Below are 17592 nucleotides of genomic sequence, written 5' to 3' on the forward strand. Positions count from 1 at the left end.
AAAATGAGCTTTTAGAAAGAAAACAAGTGTACTTGCAAACAGATTCAAAGAAGTCAGACCTCAGAAGAGCTGGCTTACCAAACAGAACAAACCACTAGCATTTGAAAGCGTAAGCCATAATATTACTAATGTTACCAGGTACACATTATTCTGTTCATAGTAGAGAAACAGCAGCTGTCCTCACATGATTATCACAGCCACAGAGGCTCGGATGCTTCCTGACACCAGCATTACAAACACCAGTGATGAGGATGTTTTCGTCAGGACTCAAAGAGGGCACCAGAACTGGATGGGATGAACCTGTTATTTTTGGATGATCACGTGGTGCAACATTTTTTCCCCCAACTGTGGATGCTGATGTATATGTTTGTACACAGTGGCCGAGGCTAAAGGTCAGTTCTGTCCCACCTTGCACCTGTTGGAAAATTGGAAGGAAATAGAAAGTGAAGCCACTGAATAGAATAGCATGTCACTGCTTTTGAAACTGTTCCTCAAGAAAATTGAGGATCTTGGGGGAAAGAGGTAAAGGAAACCAGGTTGAAGATGAACGTGGTATCAAATGGCAATATGCCAGTGAAGTATGATCTGGTCAGGTATAGTGGTCAGCAATATTTCTTCCCTGTCCCATCTGTAAAAGGTTCTAGTGAAGATGCATCATACAGGAGTGATAAGTTGTAGAAGTACAGCATAAATGCATTGCAGATTTCTTTTAATTTTCATTTCTCATGAAAAGCCCTTCATGGTTGTACTACTTTTTATCAACTCATTCCTCAGATGTTTATTGAACTTTAACTGTAACCCAGATACTGACTTAGGCCCTGTGGACACAATGGTGAGCATAACCTCCTTGTGCAGGGCTCTGTGGAGTCCACATTTGTGGGAGAAAGCCAGACTTGGGCCAGGTAATTACAAGTGTACAAAGTGATAGAAGGTGAAGTATGGCAGCTCTGGAGGCTTTATATTCATGGTACCAAACTTGGTTCTGTGGTGTAAGGGATTTGATTTTCAGTCTGGTTTCTGCCCACTCTAATTTGCATTGCTCAAGATACATTTTCCTGTAGGCAAATCCTACACAGAAAGGTTAGAACATTTCATCTCTGGAGATTTTCCATCGGAATACCCCAGTAGAATTGGGCTGATACCCTAATTAGAGCTAACTCAGTTAAACTATTATCTGCATGTGTGCCTCCCTCACCTGTGTATCTGTGCTCACCTGTGAGGGTAGGTAACATGTCTTACTTATCTTGGTATTTCTCACATACTTGGAACATGGTAGGCACTGATCTATATTTGTTGAGCATAAAATGAGATTGGGTTAAGATATAGTTCCTGCCCACCAGGCACTTACTGCCTTCCTCCAACAGAAACAGAGTTTCAGGGGTAGTCACATAGTAGTGCCGGGTAAATTGCTAAATTAGTTGGAAGGTCTGGGGGTTGCTGAAGGAGAACCCTCTGAAGTCTGGACTGATCTAGAAAAGGCTTCCTGAGAAGTTTATCTGACCTTTCAGAGTAAAGCCATCTGTGGACTGGAAGGCAGTGAGGACAGGACAGTGGACAGAGCAGATCTGCTGGATCTCCCTGCCAGTCAGGTGGGCTCTGATCATTCTTTGGCCAAACCCTTATTGAGAGTGGACTGACGCCTGGCACTCGCTAGGGATACAGCTCATACTATGGGGCAGGGTGAGAACAGACAGGGTATGATAGAACCTAGGGCAACAAAGAAGCTATCCTGGATAAGGGTGAAGTTGAATGCCATTTCAGATGTCAGCCAGGCTGGCATGTATATGTGTAGTGGAAAGTTCCAGGCAGAGAGAACAGCATGTTTAGGAGAGTGAAGGAGAGGTAGAAATGGGCATGGAAAGAGAAAGAAAGTCAAAGATGTGTGGACAGATGCTGGTGTTTTTAGAGAACTCCATGTAGCCTTTTTTCAACTGCCACTTCCCTCCCCTCCACAGGCCTCTTGCCTGCCAGGGGCAGGAGTCTGGGTACTCCTAAGAAGCCCATACTGGCAAATGCAATCTAATCCCTAAACTGTTAGTTCTTGGCTCCCTCAGCAAGAGTTGACATTTTTCTTGGCTAAGACCCACTGTGTGCCCTGATTGAGCTGAGGTTATACTTATCACAAGGTGCTGATTAAGCTAAAGTAAAGTGACAGGTGTTTGAAGATGCTGAAAGGGCAGAATTCCCATGCAATCAGTTGGTCTCTGAACTGGACTAAGTATGAAGAGACCCAATGCAGAATCTGCCCCTGCTGTGATGTCAGCTAGGACTAGGTGCTTGCTGATTGTGCCTTTGATCAGTGTTGAGTGGATATGACTTCTTTTACTGTTTTTAAATTTAGTGTTAAATGAATGTGGCTTCTTTTAATTAAGAAAAATGATACCAGTAATTCACATTCATAATGGGAACATTAGATAAGAAACAAGAGAAGAACACTGTAATCCCACTGCGTAGAGAAAAAAGCATATTGAGTTAATATTCCATTTTCTTCCCCAATATGTACAGCATTAATTTTCCCTAAAATGTTTTCTTCCCCAGTATGTACAGCATTGATTTTCCCTAAAAGGTTTTTTTTTTCCCTTATTCACGATGTATCTTGCAGTCACATAGTACTTAACAGTTAATGAAGTAGTCCCATTCCATATCACAGTAAAGTCTTATAATTGTGTGAAGAAGGTGGCAGTATCCCCATTTTACAGTTAAAGAAACTGAGACAGAAAAGTTAAGTGACTTGTTCAAATTCAAACAGCTTATAAGTAACAGTTTCAGATTCAGACTTTCTGATTCTTAAGTATAAAGCATTTCAGTTGAACCACACTGCAGAAACAACAATAGTTTTAGACACACATAACACACGATTGTTTTTTTTTTTCACTAATAACTGTCATCATTGATCAGAACCCTAAGAAAATGAAATTTACCCAGACTTTGGAGTATTAGAGTTACTTAGAGTTTTTCATTTTTTTCATTTTTTAAATTTTGGTATCATTAATGTACAATTACATGAGCAACATTATGGTTACTAGACACCCTCCTTTATCAAGTCCCCACCACATACCCCATTACAGTCACTGTCCATCAGTGTAGTAAGATGTTGTAGAGTCACTACTTGTCTTCTCTGTGTTGAACAGCCCTCCCCGTGCCCCCCCTGCATTATACATGCTAATCGTAATGTCCCCTTTCTTTGTTCTCCCCCCCTTATCCCTCCCTTCCCACCCATCCTCCCCAGTCCCTTTCCCTTTGGTAACTGTTAGTCAATTCTTGGGTCCTGTGAGTCTGCTGCAGTTTTGCTCCTTCAGTTTTTTTCTTTGTTCTTATACTCCACAGATGAGTAAAATCATTTGGTACTTGTCTTTCTCTGCCTGGCTTATTTCACTGAGCATAATACCCTCTAGCTCCATCCATGTTGTTGCAAATGGTAGGATTTGTTTTCTTCTTATGGCTGAATAATATTCCATTGTGTATATGTGCCACATCTTCTTTATCCTTTCATCTACTGATGGACACTTAGGTTGCTTCCATTTCTTGGCTATTGTAAATAGTGCTGTGTTAAATATAGGGGTGCATATGTCTTTTTCAAACTGGGCTCCTGCATTCTTAGGGTAAATTCCTATGAGTGGAATTCCTGGGTTAAATGGTATTTCTATTTTGAGTTTTTTGAGGAACCTCCATACTGCTTTCCACAATAGTTGAACTAATTTACATTCCCACCAGCAGTGTAGGAGGGTTCCCCTATCTCCACAACCTCACCAACATTTGTTGTTTGTCTTCTGGATGTTGGCCATCCTAACTGGTGTGAGGTGATATCTCATTGTGGTTTTAATTTGCATTTCTCTGATGATTAGCAATGTGGAGCATCTTTTCATGTGCCTGTTGGCCATCTGAATTTCTTCTTTGGAGAAGTGTCTGTTCAGCTCCTCTGCCCATTTTTTAATTGGCTTATTTGCTTTTTGTTTGTTGAGGTGTGTGAGCTCTCTATATATTTTGGATGTCAACCCCTTATTACTTATGTCATTTATGAATATATTCTCCCATACTGTAGGATGTCTTTTTGTTCTACTGATGATGTCCTTTGCTGTACAGAAGCTTCTTAGTTTGATATAGTCCCACTTGTTCATTTTTGCTTTTGTTTCCCTTGCCTGGGGAGATATGTTCATGAAGAACTTGCTCATGTTTATGTCTAAGAGATTTTTGCCTGTGTTTTTTTCTAAGAGTTTTATGGTTTCATGACTTACATTCAGGTCTTTGATCCATTTTGAGTTTACTTTTGTGTATGGGGTTAGACAATATTCCAGTCTCATTCTCTTACATGTAGCTGTCCAGTTTTGCCAACACCACTGTTGAAGAGGCTATCATTTCCCCATTGTATATCCATGGCTCCTTTATCATCTATTAATTGACCATATATGCTTGGGTTTATATTTGGGCTCTCTATTCTATTCCACTGGTCTATGGTTCTGTTCTTGTGCCAGTACCCAATTGTCTTGATTACTGTGGCTTTGTAGTAGAGCTTGAAGTTGGGAAGCGAGATCCTTCTCAGGATTGCTTTGGTTATTCAGGGTCTTTTGTGGTTCCATACAAATATTAGAACTATTTGTTCCACTTCGTTGAAGAATGCTGTTGGTATTTTGATAGGGATTGCATTGAATCTGTAGCTTGCTTTAGGCAGGATGGCCATTTTGACAATATTAATTGTTCCTACCCAAGAGCAAAGGATGAATTTCCATTTATTAGTGTCCTCTTTAAATTCTCTCGAGAGTGTCTTGTAGTTTACAGGGTAAAGGTCTTTCACTTCCTTGGTTAGGTTTATTCCTAGGTATTTTATTCTTTTTGATGCAATTGTGAATGGAATTGTTTTCCTGATTTCCCTTTCTGCTAGTTCATCGTTAGTGTATAGGAATGCAACAGATTTCTGTGTATTAATTTTGTATCCTGCAATTTTGCTGAATTAAGTTATTAGTTCTAGTAGTTTTGGAGTGGATTCTTTAGGGTTTTTTATGTACAATATCATGTCATCTGCAAACAGTGACAGTTTGGCTTCTTCCTTACAAATCTGGATGCCTTTTATTTCTTTGTTTTGTCTGATTGCCATGGCTAGGACCTCCGGTTCTATGTTGAATAAAAGCACTGAAAGTGGGCATCCTTTTCTTGTTCCCGATCTTAAAGGAAAAGTGTTTAGCTTCTTGCTATTAAGTATGATGTTGGCTGTGGGTTTATCATATATGGCCTTTATTATGTGGAGGTACTTGCCCTCTATACCCATTTTGTTGAGAGTTTTTATCATGAATGGATATTGAATTTTGTTGAATGCTTTTTCAGCATCTATGGAGATGATCATGTGGTTTTTGTCCTTCTTTTTGTTGATGTGGTGGATGATGTTGATGGGTTTTCAAATGTTGTACCATCCTTGCATCCCTGAGATGAATCCCACTTGATCATGGTGTATGATCCTCTGATGTGTTTTTGAATTCAGTTTCCTAATATTTTGTTGAATATTTTTTCATCTATGTTTATCAGGGATATTGGTCTGTAGTTTTCTTTTTTGTGGCATATTTGCCTGGTTTTGGTATTAGAGTGATGCTGGCCTCATAGAATGAGTTTGGAAGTATTCCCTCTTCTTCTACTCTTTGGAAAACTTTAAGGATGATGGGTATTATGTCTTCTCTAAATGTTTGATAAAACTCAGTTTTTCAAGAACAAAGCCCGGGGGTTTTGTTCTTGGGTAGTTTTTTGATTACCAATTTAATTTTGTTGCTGGTAATTGGTCTGTTCAGATTTTCTCTTTCTTTCTGAGTCATCCTTGGAAGGTTGTATTTTTCTAGAAAGTTGTCCATTTCTTCTAGTTTATCCAGTTTGTTAGCATATAGATTTTCATAGCATTCTCTAATAATTCTTTATATTTCTGTGGTGTCCATGTTTATTTTTCCTTTCTCATTTCTGATTCTGTTGATGTGTGTAGATTCTCTTTTTCTCTTAATAAGTCTGGATAGGGGTTTATCTATTTTGTTTTTTTTCTCAAAGAACCAGCTCCTGGTTTCATTAATTTTTTTCCTATTGTTTTATTCTTCTCAGTTTTATCTATTTCTTCTCTGATCATTATTATGTCCCTCCTTCTGCTGACTTTGGGCCTCATTTGTTCTTCTGTTTCCAGTTTCAATAATTGTTACTTTAGACTATTCATTTGGGATTGTTCTTCCTTCTTTAAATAGGCCTGGATTGCTATATACTTTCCTCCTTGCTGCCTTTGCTGCATCCCACAGAAGTTGGGGCATTGTGCTGTTGTTTTCATTTATCTCCATATATTGCTTGATCTCCGTTTTAATTTGGTCATTGATTCATTGATTATTTAGGTGCATGTTGTTAAGTCTCCTTCTTAGAGTTTTGATATATCCAGGGTGATTAGTGAGATTAATCAGAATTTCCAAAGAGACTAGGGATTGTGCAAATGAAATAGAATATATTTTGTTTACATTATTAGGTGTTTGATCTAGTTATTTCCAAGTAACTTGGTCAGAGTTGGGTAAGATTTTAGATTTTATTTTTATTTCCACTTGAGAAAAAAACAAATTCTTTACTTGTAGCAAAAAAAGGACAAAGGATCACTGCCCCCTATGCTTTCAGTTCTAGCCTTGAAAAAAAGAAACAAAAAGGAAAAGAAAAGAAAAAGGAAAGGAGAAAAAAAAAAAAACCAAACCCAGGGGAACACAGACAAATAAGTCCAAGCTATATACTTTTGCCATGAATTCTCAATATACTGGGGAAGCTGCCAGAATCTTGCTGCTCGGGATGAACGATTGCCAAAACATACCATTTGCAAAAGCTGTAAGAGCCAGAGAGCTAACTTTCTGTTCCTTGAAATAGTGGTAAAGGCAAATAAAAACCCATAGATAGTAAAATTTGGTAAACATTTCCAAAACGTGTTTCATAAAGTGCTAAAAGTATTGCCAAGTATCTCATTTTGCCAGTGTCCAGGTTCTGAGAACTGTTTTTTCTAAGAGCAGTATCTTATTGAAGAGAAAAATATTTTGAAAAAGAATTGTGTTTTTATGAACTAAAAAGAGAAATAGAAAATATTGGAATCTATTAACTGATTAATTCATTCATGCACTCCCTCACAATTAATTATTTTCCTTATTCCATGTACTGTGCATCCCCATACTTAGTTACAAGGGGAAGTAAGACATGCCTCCAAGAAATACATGGTTAGTAAGTTGAAAGGCTTACAAATAGAAGACTGAGGCTCAAGGAGCATGGTATTGCACCTTTTTTTTTTTGAGCAGGTTACTATAGGAGAAGAAAGAACCTAGCTCATAGCTGCCTAGAGAAGCTGAGAGCTAGTCTCAGATAGTCTCAGATAGGAGAGGACATTTGAGCTGGGTCTAAAAGAATGAAGAGGGAAAGGAAACAAACTTACCTCATGCCTATTAAATAGCCAGCATTATAGATTCTGTTGACAGTTCTAAGAAGAGTAAAACCCAGTCAGAAGTCAAGAAGGGCAGACAGGCATGTAAAGAACTCAAGGCATGATAATATGCAGAGCACTATTAGAGAGGGATTATATTGAGTACCATTTGGAAATCAGAAAGTAGCACTGGATAGCACCTGTTTTGTTTTGTTTTATTTAGAATAAGAAAGTTAAGGTAAAAAATGAGAGTTGTGTTCCATATCAGTCTCTTGAAAAAGGATCTCCATGCATATAAGCACATCCAAAGGAGCCAATTTGCTATTTTTGGTAAAGATTTTAGCAAGGACCTTAGCAGATGACAGATGTGCCATAGTTTATTTAACTATCTATTGGTTAAAGAAATATGTTCTAGAGTTGGAGTTTCTGGATCCTCAAGCAAGTCTATTTTTAATGTTTTTTCTAAATTGCTCTCCAGAACGATTGTACCTATCCTGGTAGCAGCATGTTGGAATCTCATTTCCCTTATACCTCCCCTGATACTATGTGTTACCATTTTTCAATCTGTGGCCATTTGTCAAGCAAGTGGCAGTTTCTTATTGTGGTTTTACTTTAATTTGTCTAATGCTAGCTCTTTATTATGTTAATCAGGTGTCCGTATTTATTCTTTGGTGAATGCTTATTTATATCCTTGGCCTGTTTTTCTATTGAGGTTTTGCTTTTTTCTTATTAATATATCAGGTTTTTTTTTTCTATAATGAGTGCGTTAAACATCTTTATATTGCAGATTTGTTTTAAAGATTGCCAATGACCTTTTAATTTTATCTATAGTAGTTTTGCTGATAGAAATCTAATTTTTAAATCAATATACATAGTATTTTTTCTTTATGAAATCTAAATTTACATGTATTTGCTATCTTCAAGATTTAAAAAATTTGTATGTATTTTCTAGTATTTAAAGAGTTTAAATTTTTACATTTGAGTGTATAATCCATCTGAAGTTACTTTTGGTAGGTGCTATATAGAGAACAAAAACTGATTATTTTCCCCAGCTGTTTAGCTAATTATCCAAATACTATTTAAAAAGTAACCCTTTCTTTTCCTACAGCCTTGAAATGATGATACCTTTATCATATATTCAAGTCTCATATGTGATTGGGTCTCTTTCTAGGTGCTCTTTTGTTTTATTAAACTACCAGACTACTTTAATTTTGAAAATTTGTAATAGTTATGTTTGTCTGCTTTTTGTTAATATTTTTTTCCTGCAAACATTCATACTTTATAATTGGTATATCAAGTTCCACCAAGTTATTCCACTGACATTTTTATTGGCATTTGCTTAAATTTTTAAATTACATTGGGAAGCATCAACTGCTTTTCCATATTATGCTGCTTTATTCCCAAGGATACTTTATTCATTATGTGGGTCCTTCTATGTATTCAAGTTCCTCAGTAAAGTTTTACGATGTTTTGGTTGGGTGTGTATGAGTTTATTTTCAAGTATTTTGGAGAAACCGGGTTTCTCATAGCTGCTTGCTGTCACCTGACCAGGTTCTGACCATATCCGTGAGAAGGATGGACTCTGGGCAGTCCTCGCTTGGCTCTCCATTCTCGCCACCCGCAGACAGAGTGTGGAGGACATTCTCAAAGATCACTGGCAAAAATATGGCCGGAATTTTTTCACCAGGTAAGTGACAGCCTGGCTGGGGCATGGAGATAGGATGGGGAGGTGGGCAGAGGGAATTCTCATGCATATAATTTCCTCACTGTCTTAAGTGATCATAGAACCCAGTTCATGCAGCCTCTACCGATTGGGGATTTCTAAAATAATTTAGTCAGGGTTGAGATGAAGTCAACTTTCATATTAGCCATAAAGAATGAGGCTTAAACAATGTAGTCAACATATTTAAGACAGTAAATGTTTTGTAAGTCTTTTAAATGTGCCTAGCAAGTAGATATGATAATAGCATTGGATTTGGATTCAGAAGAATGCATTAGAATTTTATTTCTGCCCCTTAGTAGATTGGCAGGTCATTTAACCCCTGTACTCAGTTTTCTCATTTGTGGAAATGGAAATAATAGTCTGGCTATTAAGTGGATTAAATGAAATGTTAGCCTGAAAGTGTTTTATAAACTCTGGGGCACTGAAAGTATGTAAATTTTTTTCTGATATTATGAAAATAATTATGTAATCTAAATTAACTTTTTTTGACTCATTAAAATAGGTCCCCAAAGACTGTGTACCTGTCAATACTTCATTCATTGATTCAATAAATATTGACTATGTACCTACTTTCTGCCAGGCAGTGGGGATGTAACAATAAACAAAATACTTAGTAGTTCTGTAATACTTAGAATACTTAGTAATTCTCCTTTACCATGCATACTTTTATTTTTAAGAACCTTCAATATTTTTTTTCCAAGAGTGCTTATTACTAATTCCAATTTGCCTTTTCCCCACTAAGTATAAAAATCTAGCAGAATTTTTCTGGACCACATTATTCTAATTATGGAAAGGTAACATGAGAAAAGGGTATTAGATAAATTGTTTCTATAAGAAATATATAGATATAATTTCTTTGGACATCAGTTGCCTTTTCTATAAAATAGATGAGTTAGACCAGAGAATTTAAAAAATATATTGCAGATTTAATAGTCCATGGTCTCTGGATGGTCAAGAAAGAGTTCAGCTTTAAACAGCTAGGTCTCCTTCATCATAATCCTCTTACCACTTTGGACAAGGTCATTGCTGTCTTCCTCCTTCAGGTTACTCTTTTGAGGGAGGTATAAGTAATAACTGAGATGTGGTGCTGCATAGTATCCTTGGGAAGCAAGGCCAGAAGCTCTCCTTCCTAAAAACCAGAAAAACCTAGGTATTCAGAACAGCAGTCATGAATTCTCTAGAGCCTAGAGTATCACAAAGGCAGGACCATGTCTGTTTTTGTGCCCTGTAGTATCACCAAACACCTAACTTATAGTGATACTGCATAATTATGCTTTGAATAGATAAATGAGTTAACAAGTGAGTGATAGCCAGAGTGGAATAAGGTTAGGAAGGTTTGTTCAGAGAAAGGGTCACTCTTAAATCAGTTAAGTCTCCATGAAAAAACTATTTTAATGTATTTCTACTAAATTCAAATGACTGCCTACGAAGTATTATAAATAAAAGTCCTTAGAACCTGCATTCGTGGTTGGTGAAGATTCCATTCTATCCTCCATTTATTTAACAACAGTGATGAACACTTTAGCATGCATTGTTTCACATTGGCCTCAACACAGTTATTGATGAGGCAACTGAGATTCAGAGAGATGCAGCAACTTGCCCACAGATGCACAGCTAGTGGCCTACAGAGGCTGGACTCACAGCTTGTTCTGTGTAATTCCAAAGCCCAGATCCTCTCCATCATACCCCTCTGTGCTTAGGATTTATAGAACATTTCCCTTGAACACCAAAGGTCACAGATGTAAACCACAAACACCTGGTTGTAATTTCTTGCTGTTTATAATTTTAATTGGGGGACCAAGCTGACTTCAGGATTAAGGGGACTGTTGTCCTTGATTCATAGAATCTTGGAGGAAGAATAGGTTGGCCTTAATTCCCCGGTATTTCTCATGTCTCAGAGGTATCATCTTGCACATATCATATTTGTTCCACTATTGCAAATAAATATAGACTATGCTATCTTGAGCTAACTCTCTCATGAAGGTGTGTGCCCCTAGGTCAAGAAAAACCACCTGGAAAAGTGGTTTTCTTTAACCTTATAAGAAAGAAGTGAAGAACAATTACTGGAGTAAAAATAACAAATAATTTCTTTTGTAATGCACTTTTTTTTTTTTTTTTTTTTGCTTTTTGACCCTTTTGCATCCACATCAGGTCTCTTCAAGGTGAACCGAAAGCTCTTTGGGCAAGAATCCACTCCCAGTAAAAGGAGGAAGGGGTTTCTGATGTAAAGGGTTTGGCTCCTTTGTCTGGCCCATAAAAACTTGGCCTTACATTAGGAAACTCCTGTGGAGACTGGGACTCTCCATTGCCAAAATCTCAGCAGCCTCAGGCAGGTCCCAGACTGGGAGCAGCATCAGCATTTACCTCAGAGAAGCTCTAGGAGTTTGCGAGAGAAGAAGCTGAGTTGAGTGCTCCTTCATGCTGGCTTCTCTAGAGATAGCATTGCGTTTAATTCTACCTTCTCAGGATGTGCTGATTAAATGGTAGAAGGTGTCTCTCAAAAGCTTTTGAAGCTTCTAAGAGGTTTATTCTGTACAAAAGCCAAAATGGAGTTGTCTGTTTATTCAGAAGCTCTGTCCCTGAAATCCTCCAAACCCTTCCTGCTCCCACCTCGGAGGCTGACAAGCTCACCTCATTGCCAGCTTCCTCTGAAGCTAGCAGGTTTCAGGGGAGGGCCAAACAAATGGTGGAGAAAGTGCTGACCTTGGTGTGATCTGAAGTCACGCATGGGCCTCAACTTCGTGACATCTTCCAGGTACGATTATGAGGAGGTGGAAGCCGAGGGTGCCAACAAAATGATGAAGGACCTGGAGGCCCTGATATCTGATCGCTCTTTTGTGGGGAAACAGTTTTCTGTGGGTGACAAAGTTTACACCGTGGAGAAAGTTGATAACTTTGAGTACAGTGATCCAGTGGACGGAAGCATTTCGAGAAATCAGGTAGGAACAGATTTATGTGTACTTGGGAGAGAGGCCTCAGAGCTTCATCTTTGAAATCTCGAGATAAGAAAGAAAAAGGCCACTTGATCATTTCTCCTTTGCCGTGCTGTTTTCCTAGGGTAGCTGTTCTCAGCTGGCTGTTGGCCGAGTTACATAAGACTTGCACATGTGCTCTGGGGAAAATGGGTTTTGCTCTGATTCTGTGCACTCCCTGCACCCTCATCCTGGGATGCTTAGATTCCAGAGGGATTTGGAAAGCGTCCAGAATTCTCTGCAAGATGTTACATTGAGTGTGTGTGCAGAAAGGAGCCCCAAATCTAAAAAACATGAAGAATTCTGCCTTAGATGTCAAATACCCTTCCTCTATTCACTCAAGAAATTATAGCAGAACGCCAGCATGCAAGTAACATTATCACGGGCATTTCTCTGATATGTTCTAATTTCTGAAAAGGAGGAAAAAATAGGTAGGCCACTCACAGACTTAGAAATGTTAGCTGTTACGATCTGCAGCCCGTGGCATGCAGCCAGTGCTAACACAGTAGGTATAGCAAGACATCCCAGCGGAGAACCTGGACCGTGTATGGGTAGAAGCAGAGCTGTTAGCATTCCCCTCACTGGGTGTCGGACACCCAAGGCTGTGGCCTGGGCCAGCCCTTTTTCAGACTTCTCAGAAATACCCAGCACCCAGAGTCCTTTCTCCTCTGGTGCTGCTGTTGTCACAGAGTGGATTCATTGCCACTAATTTAGAAACAGGTAATAAAGAGGGAGATGAAGATTCTGTTACAGGCCTCCAGTCTGCTTTTTGCTGATCCAGATTTTTGGCCTGGTCCTTCCCATGGCATCCAACAGGCTTTGAAGGAGAAGGGCTGTGGGATTATTTGAAGTCTGTCTCTGGAGAATAGAGCATGGCCACAGTGACCCCAGTGCCTGGACTCTCCCCCTCAAAATGCAAGCACAGTGGCTTTTCTTCCCTGTGCCTTTTCCCGGTCTGTGACAATACTGGGTCTCATGTGACAATTGTAAATGACGTCTGAGATAATTAGGAAAAGGGAGGCCTTGGTGGAGTGGGGGTTGGTATAGAAAAGGAGAGGTGGGCCCAGGGGATGGCAGAGCGGAGCAGAAGTTTTTGTAGTACAGCCTTCAGAGACAAGGGATGTTTCAGAAAAGTAAGCCCAATTCCGCAGGGCACCCAGCATCTACGGGAGGCAGGAGGGGCTGAGTGTGCCTGGGAAGGGTGGGGGCTGGAGCAGGGCCACTGCTCTCTGCATTCTGTGAGGAAGGGGTCAGCGCCTCCATGTCCTATAATTAGAAAGTCTGAACATTTAAATGGAAGACCAGGTAGGAGGGAAAACCTTCTGAAGTAAATCTAGCATCTGAAATCAAGTGAAAAGAATTTAGAAGCTTCAAGTTGAGGTTGTGGGAGACCAGCCCTGGTATGTTTATAGAAAGTGAGGGATGGTGAGTGGGAGTTGCCTTTTCCTCCCCTCTGTAACTGCCTTGGGGATGTGCTCTGCGCACACCCTCTGCTGTGCTGAGTGGCACAGTTACACACAGGGGCCGGGAGCATTGGTGAGGAGTAATAGATGAGCAGTGTCTTTCCTTCTGGCTGCTCTTTGGCTTGATGAGAAGTTCTTCTTTTCTATGGGAGAATTGACAGACTCATGAAGCCTGATGGTCACCAGATAACTCTTGCCCAGCCTTCTCACCTCAGCCCATGGGGTATCTATCTAAGAGGCCCCAGCCTGAAGTCCCTTGAAGCAAGAGGAAAGTTGAGGATGAGACATGCTGCCAGGGAAGGAAAGGAGAGGGCGCTGGGCTTGGCCTTGCAGCAACAGGGACCTGCTTTCAGTCCCAGGCATCTACAGGAGATCGTCTCCAGGTCCTGTGGGCAGGCCTGGAATAGTTGGCCTCTGCCATCAGGGGCGTGCCACCTGCTGTCCTGTTTTTGAGGCACTTTCCCAGTGTTTTGTGGAGAGTTCTCATCCACCTGGAACCTCTTCTGCTCTTGTTTCAGCCCATTCTGTCCATGTTTCCTCCTGATCTGGGGATCACATTTCTGCATCTAGCAGCTTATTTATTTAATTTACTTACTATTAAGCTTCACACTGGAATGGTTTGTCCATACATCACAGGGATGTGGGGAGGCGAGGGGACGGTAGGCCCACCTGACCCTGGGAAAGCCGCCCCCATGGCCCAGCCCCCTGACTGGATGCAGTGACAGGTCTGCACTGCAGACTCCTGGGCTTAACTGCTCCTGTTTATCAAGGATCTAATTCTCCCATTGATCAAGTGTGGATGAAATCAGATCTTCAAATGGAGCCCTGGTAATTTGTCAGCCTTCAGTCTCCCTTCCAGCATGTGGGAGAAACATCTACTTGTCTTTTCCAGGGCTTGCGGCTCATTTTTGCGGATGGCTCACGCATCATCTTTCGATTGAGTGGTACCGGGAGTGCGGGAGCCACCATCCGACTGTACATTGACAGCTATGAGAAGGACATCACCAAGATCTACCAGGACCCTCAAGTAATGCCCAAGCACTGTGCTCTAATTAGTTCCTTCTGTTGGAGGGAACGATAGTGGCTTCATGGAGCCTGTGTCATCATGGCCCATTCCCCCATGTCGCCGTCTGTATGTCATAACAATAGCAGCTGTTTGTCATCTAAGGGTTTTTTGTTTGTCAAGTTCCATTCTGAACCCATCACCCAAATGGCGCTGTTCTCATTTAATTCTCAAATGAGGTAGACTCTATTCTTGTCCCTACTACAGATAAGGAAACTGAGGCATAGGAGGTTGAGCAACAGTTAATAGATTCACACACCTGGTAAGTGGCAGATTAAGGATAACTGATCTTTAAATCAACCCCTCGTCTAGTGTTCTGGCCTGTCACTGAGCATTTGCCTCTTTGTTTGGTCCGTCTGCCTGCCCTGGGAGCACACAAACCCGTTCCGGATCGGGTGGCAGTTTCATGACCCAGGAAGAAGCATCCTTATGGAAGAACCTGCGGGCTTGCTACTGGGTTCTCTGCTCCCTAAAGACTGTCCAGAAGTATTATCAGAGTGAGGAGGGACCTTGGGAGCCAGGGTGGAACCAGAACTCGGAGGACAGCCCCCCAAGGGGAGGAGCCAAGGGAGGCAGTGGAGCTCCGTGTTGGGGGGAGCTCCCTCACATGCGGGCTCCACACTCGTCTTGACAGACCCTCCCAACCCAAGTGCCATAGCCCAGAAAGGTTTAGGAAATGTGCTGTTAGTCCCATCCTCATGATTGACGCCACATGCTGTAAAGGCTCTGAGAAAACTTGTAGTAAAGATGCCTGTTTAAGTAGCATTCGTCATCCTTTTTTTCCACAAAGCCTTTTTTCTTCTAACACCTGACTAAAATCCTGTGAACCTCATTTGGAAACCCCTAGTAGTGATTTTGGGCATAAGCTTTGGAGTTAGAGAGATCTTGTTTTAAATTCGGTTCCTGTCACTTAGGAGCTGTGTGTCCCCGGGTGAATTGTTTTGATGTTCTGAGCCCTGGTTTCCTAGTCTGTAAAATGGCAGAATAATACCTCATAGACCTGTTGTAGGGATTCAAGTAGACAATGGATAAAATTCTAAACACTGGGCCTGCGCACAGGATAGCTTTTGAGAAAGAGTGGCTCTTACGGTTGTTTTTATTACAAAAAGAGGGAGATAAGAGGATGCTTTGCCTTTGTATTTTTTCCAGTGGCCAGACTCCAGCTTCAGTCACCACCAGATCCGTGTTGTGTTATAGGTGTTCCTAAAACTTAAAACAAAACACAATGGGGTCTGCATTGTCAACCCGCAGAGTAACAGAGTAAGAGGAAAAGGAGGAAGTTGTGTTTCTTTGCACCTTGGTGCCTGGCTCATAATAGATAACAAAGAATAAATAGAGATGAGCTTCTTCTGAGCCATAGTCCTCAGGAGTGGGAGCAGGATGGTGAGGGAGGTGGGAGGGCACTGAAGGGCATGCTGTGCCTGCAGCCTCAGTGTGCCACCATTCCAGAGATGCCTCCCTGACTCTGGAGCTGCTGGGCCTCAGCCTCAGCATGTTTGGGACCATTGGCCTCCCAGGAAGAGTGGCATGTGGTGTGGTCAGCACATGGGGTTGGTTCTCCAGCTTCACCCAGGGATAATGGGCTGGTAGAGATTTAGGAGTGGGAAAGCAAAAGTGGGCAATAGGAAACATACTACTCTTGGCTCTGCCCTTGAGTCGGTTGGTCAAATCACTTCACCTCTTTGGGGATCAGTTTCCTCATCTGTAAAATGTGAAGTTCAACTAGATAAGTAGTTTCCATTTTTTTTTATAATAAAAAACATTTATTTACTTAGGCAACAGAAGAATTAGTTTTCTTTTTTCCTCTTAAGTGAGAGGTAGATGGGAGAGTTGAGTTGTTGCACACTGAAAATGCTCTTTGGGAACGGTGTGGGAAACGAAGTGGAGGGTGCAGAAAGAGAAGTAGAAGCCTCGTTGATACAGATAGGAAAGAGACTGCTGGTTTAGCAAAAGCCGTAGCACTGAAAGGGAAAGCACTGGATGCTGCTGAGAGAGTTTGGGAAGTAATCGCCACTTGGGCTTGCTCATAGATTGGACAAGGGAATGTGGAGAAGAAGGTGTCAGGAATAACCCCTAGTTTTTCATTAGCTTTATATGATGGTTGGTGGTGTTGATTCACTGAAGTGGGGGATGCTGGAATTAGGTTTTAGGGAGAAGACGTGTCTTTACGCTTAGACTTGTAGAGTGGGGGTAGCCCATGGGACCTGGGAGTAGGCAGGCAGACGTGCAGTCTGGAGCTCAGAGGCATCGTTGGGGCTGGATCTGTGTCAAGAGAAAGTGATAGGAAAGGTTCTTCTCTCTGTGTCTCCCTCAGGTCATGTTGGCCCCCCTCGTTTCCATTGCCCTGAAGGTGTCACAGCTCCAGGAGAGGACGGGGCGCACGGCACCTACCGTTATCACCTAAGAAGACAGGCCAGATGTGGTACGTCCCTCCACCCCAGGACCTGCCCAGTCATCTGATTGAAGAACATGGACGGAAACCAAGCATATTTCACTCAGGCTTTTTAGGCTTCAGCATCTCCACTCACCAGTTGTTGATGAATGGCACATCAGTGAGGCACTGCCCCTTGATGCCTGTGGGAGCCCTGTGGGAAAAAGGGAAAGGCCCCAGGGGCCTCTGTTAACAGGAGACCCTTCCTTTCACCCTGCTGCTGTGTGAGTATTTGTCTCTTCAGGGCCAGGTTCTGTTTATACAACAGTGTAAGAGGGAGGCTGATTATCAGCGAATGAGGCCATTTTTCATCCCCAGGATGTGCCAATGAAGTGGCAATGCAAATTCCTTTCTCCTTCGTGAAACTTTCCCCCCGTTTACTGTTTACATGTAATCCTGCAAAATGCCATTTCTTGTGCCTTCTCTCCAATCAGATCTTTTCTCAGAGTGAGACGTGCTTGTCAGGTTTCTGCCTTGTTTTGCAATGTAGTCCCATTCACACAAATCATTTGGGGTATTAAAGAAAAATAAGCTACTA

The 17592-nt window shown here is 41.3% G+C and overlaps 1 protein-coding gene across 3 annotated transcripts in view; it reads left to right on the forward strand.

Moving 5' to 3' along the window:
* Positions 1–17592, forward strand: part of PGM1 (phosphoglucomutase 1) — a 62031-nt gene extending 44439 nt beyond the window's left edge. For all 3 annotated transcript variants that reach the window (XM_017648462.3, XM_037024345.2, XM_037024343.2), the window contains exons 8-11: positions 8954–9089; positions 11881–12064; positions 14453–14587; positions 16938–17592. In XM_017648462.3, the coding sequence (XP_017503951.2) occupies positions 8954–9089; positions 11881–12064; positions 14453–14587; positions 16938–17027 (545 nt within the window). In that variant the 3' untranslated portion in view covers positions 17028–17592. The remainder of the gene's footprint in view (positions 1–8953; positions 9090–11880; positions 12065–14452; positions 14588–16937) is intronic.

The sequence above is a fragment of the Manis javanica genome, chromosome 4, assembly GCF_040802235.1.
Source record: "Manis javanica isolate MJ-LG chromosome 4, MJ_LKY, whole genome shotgun sequence".
NCBI lineage: Eukaryota > Metazoa > Chordata > Mammalia > Pholidota > Manidae > Manis > Manis javanica.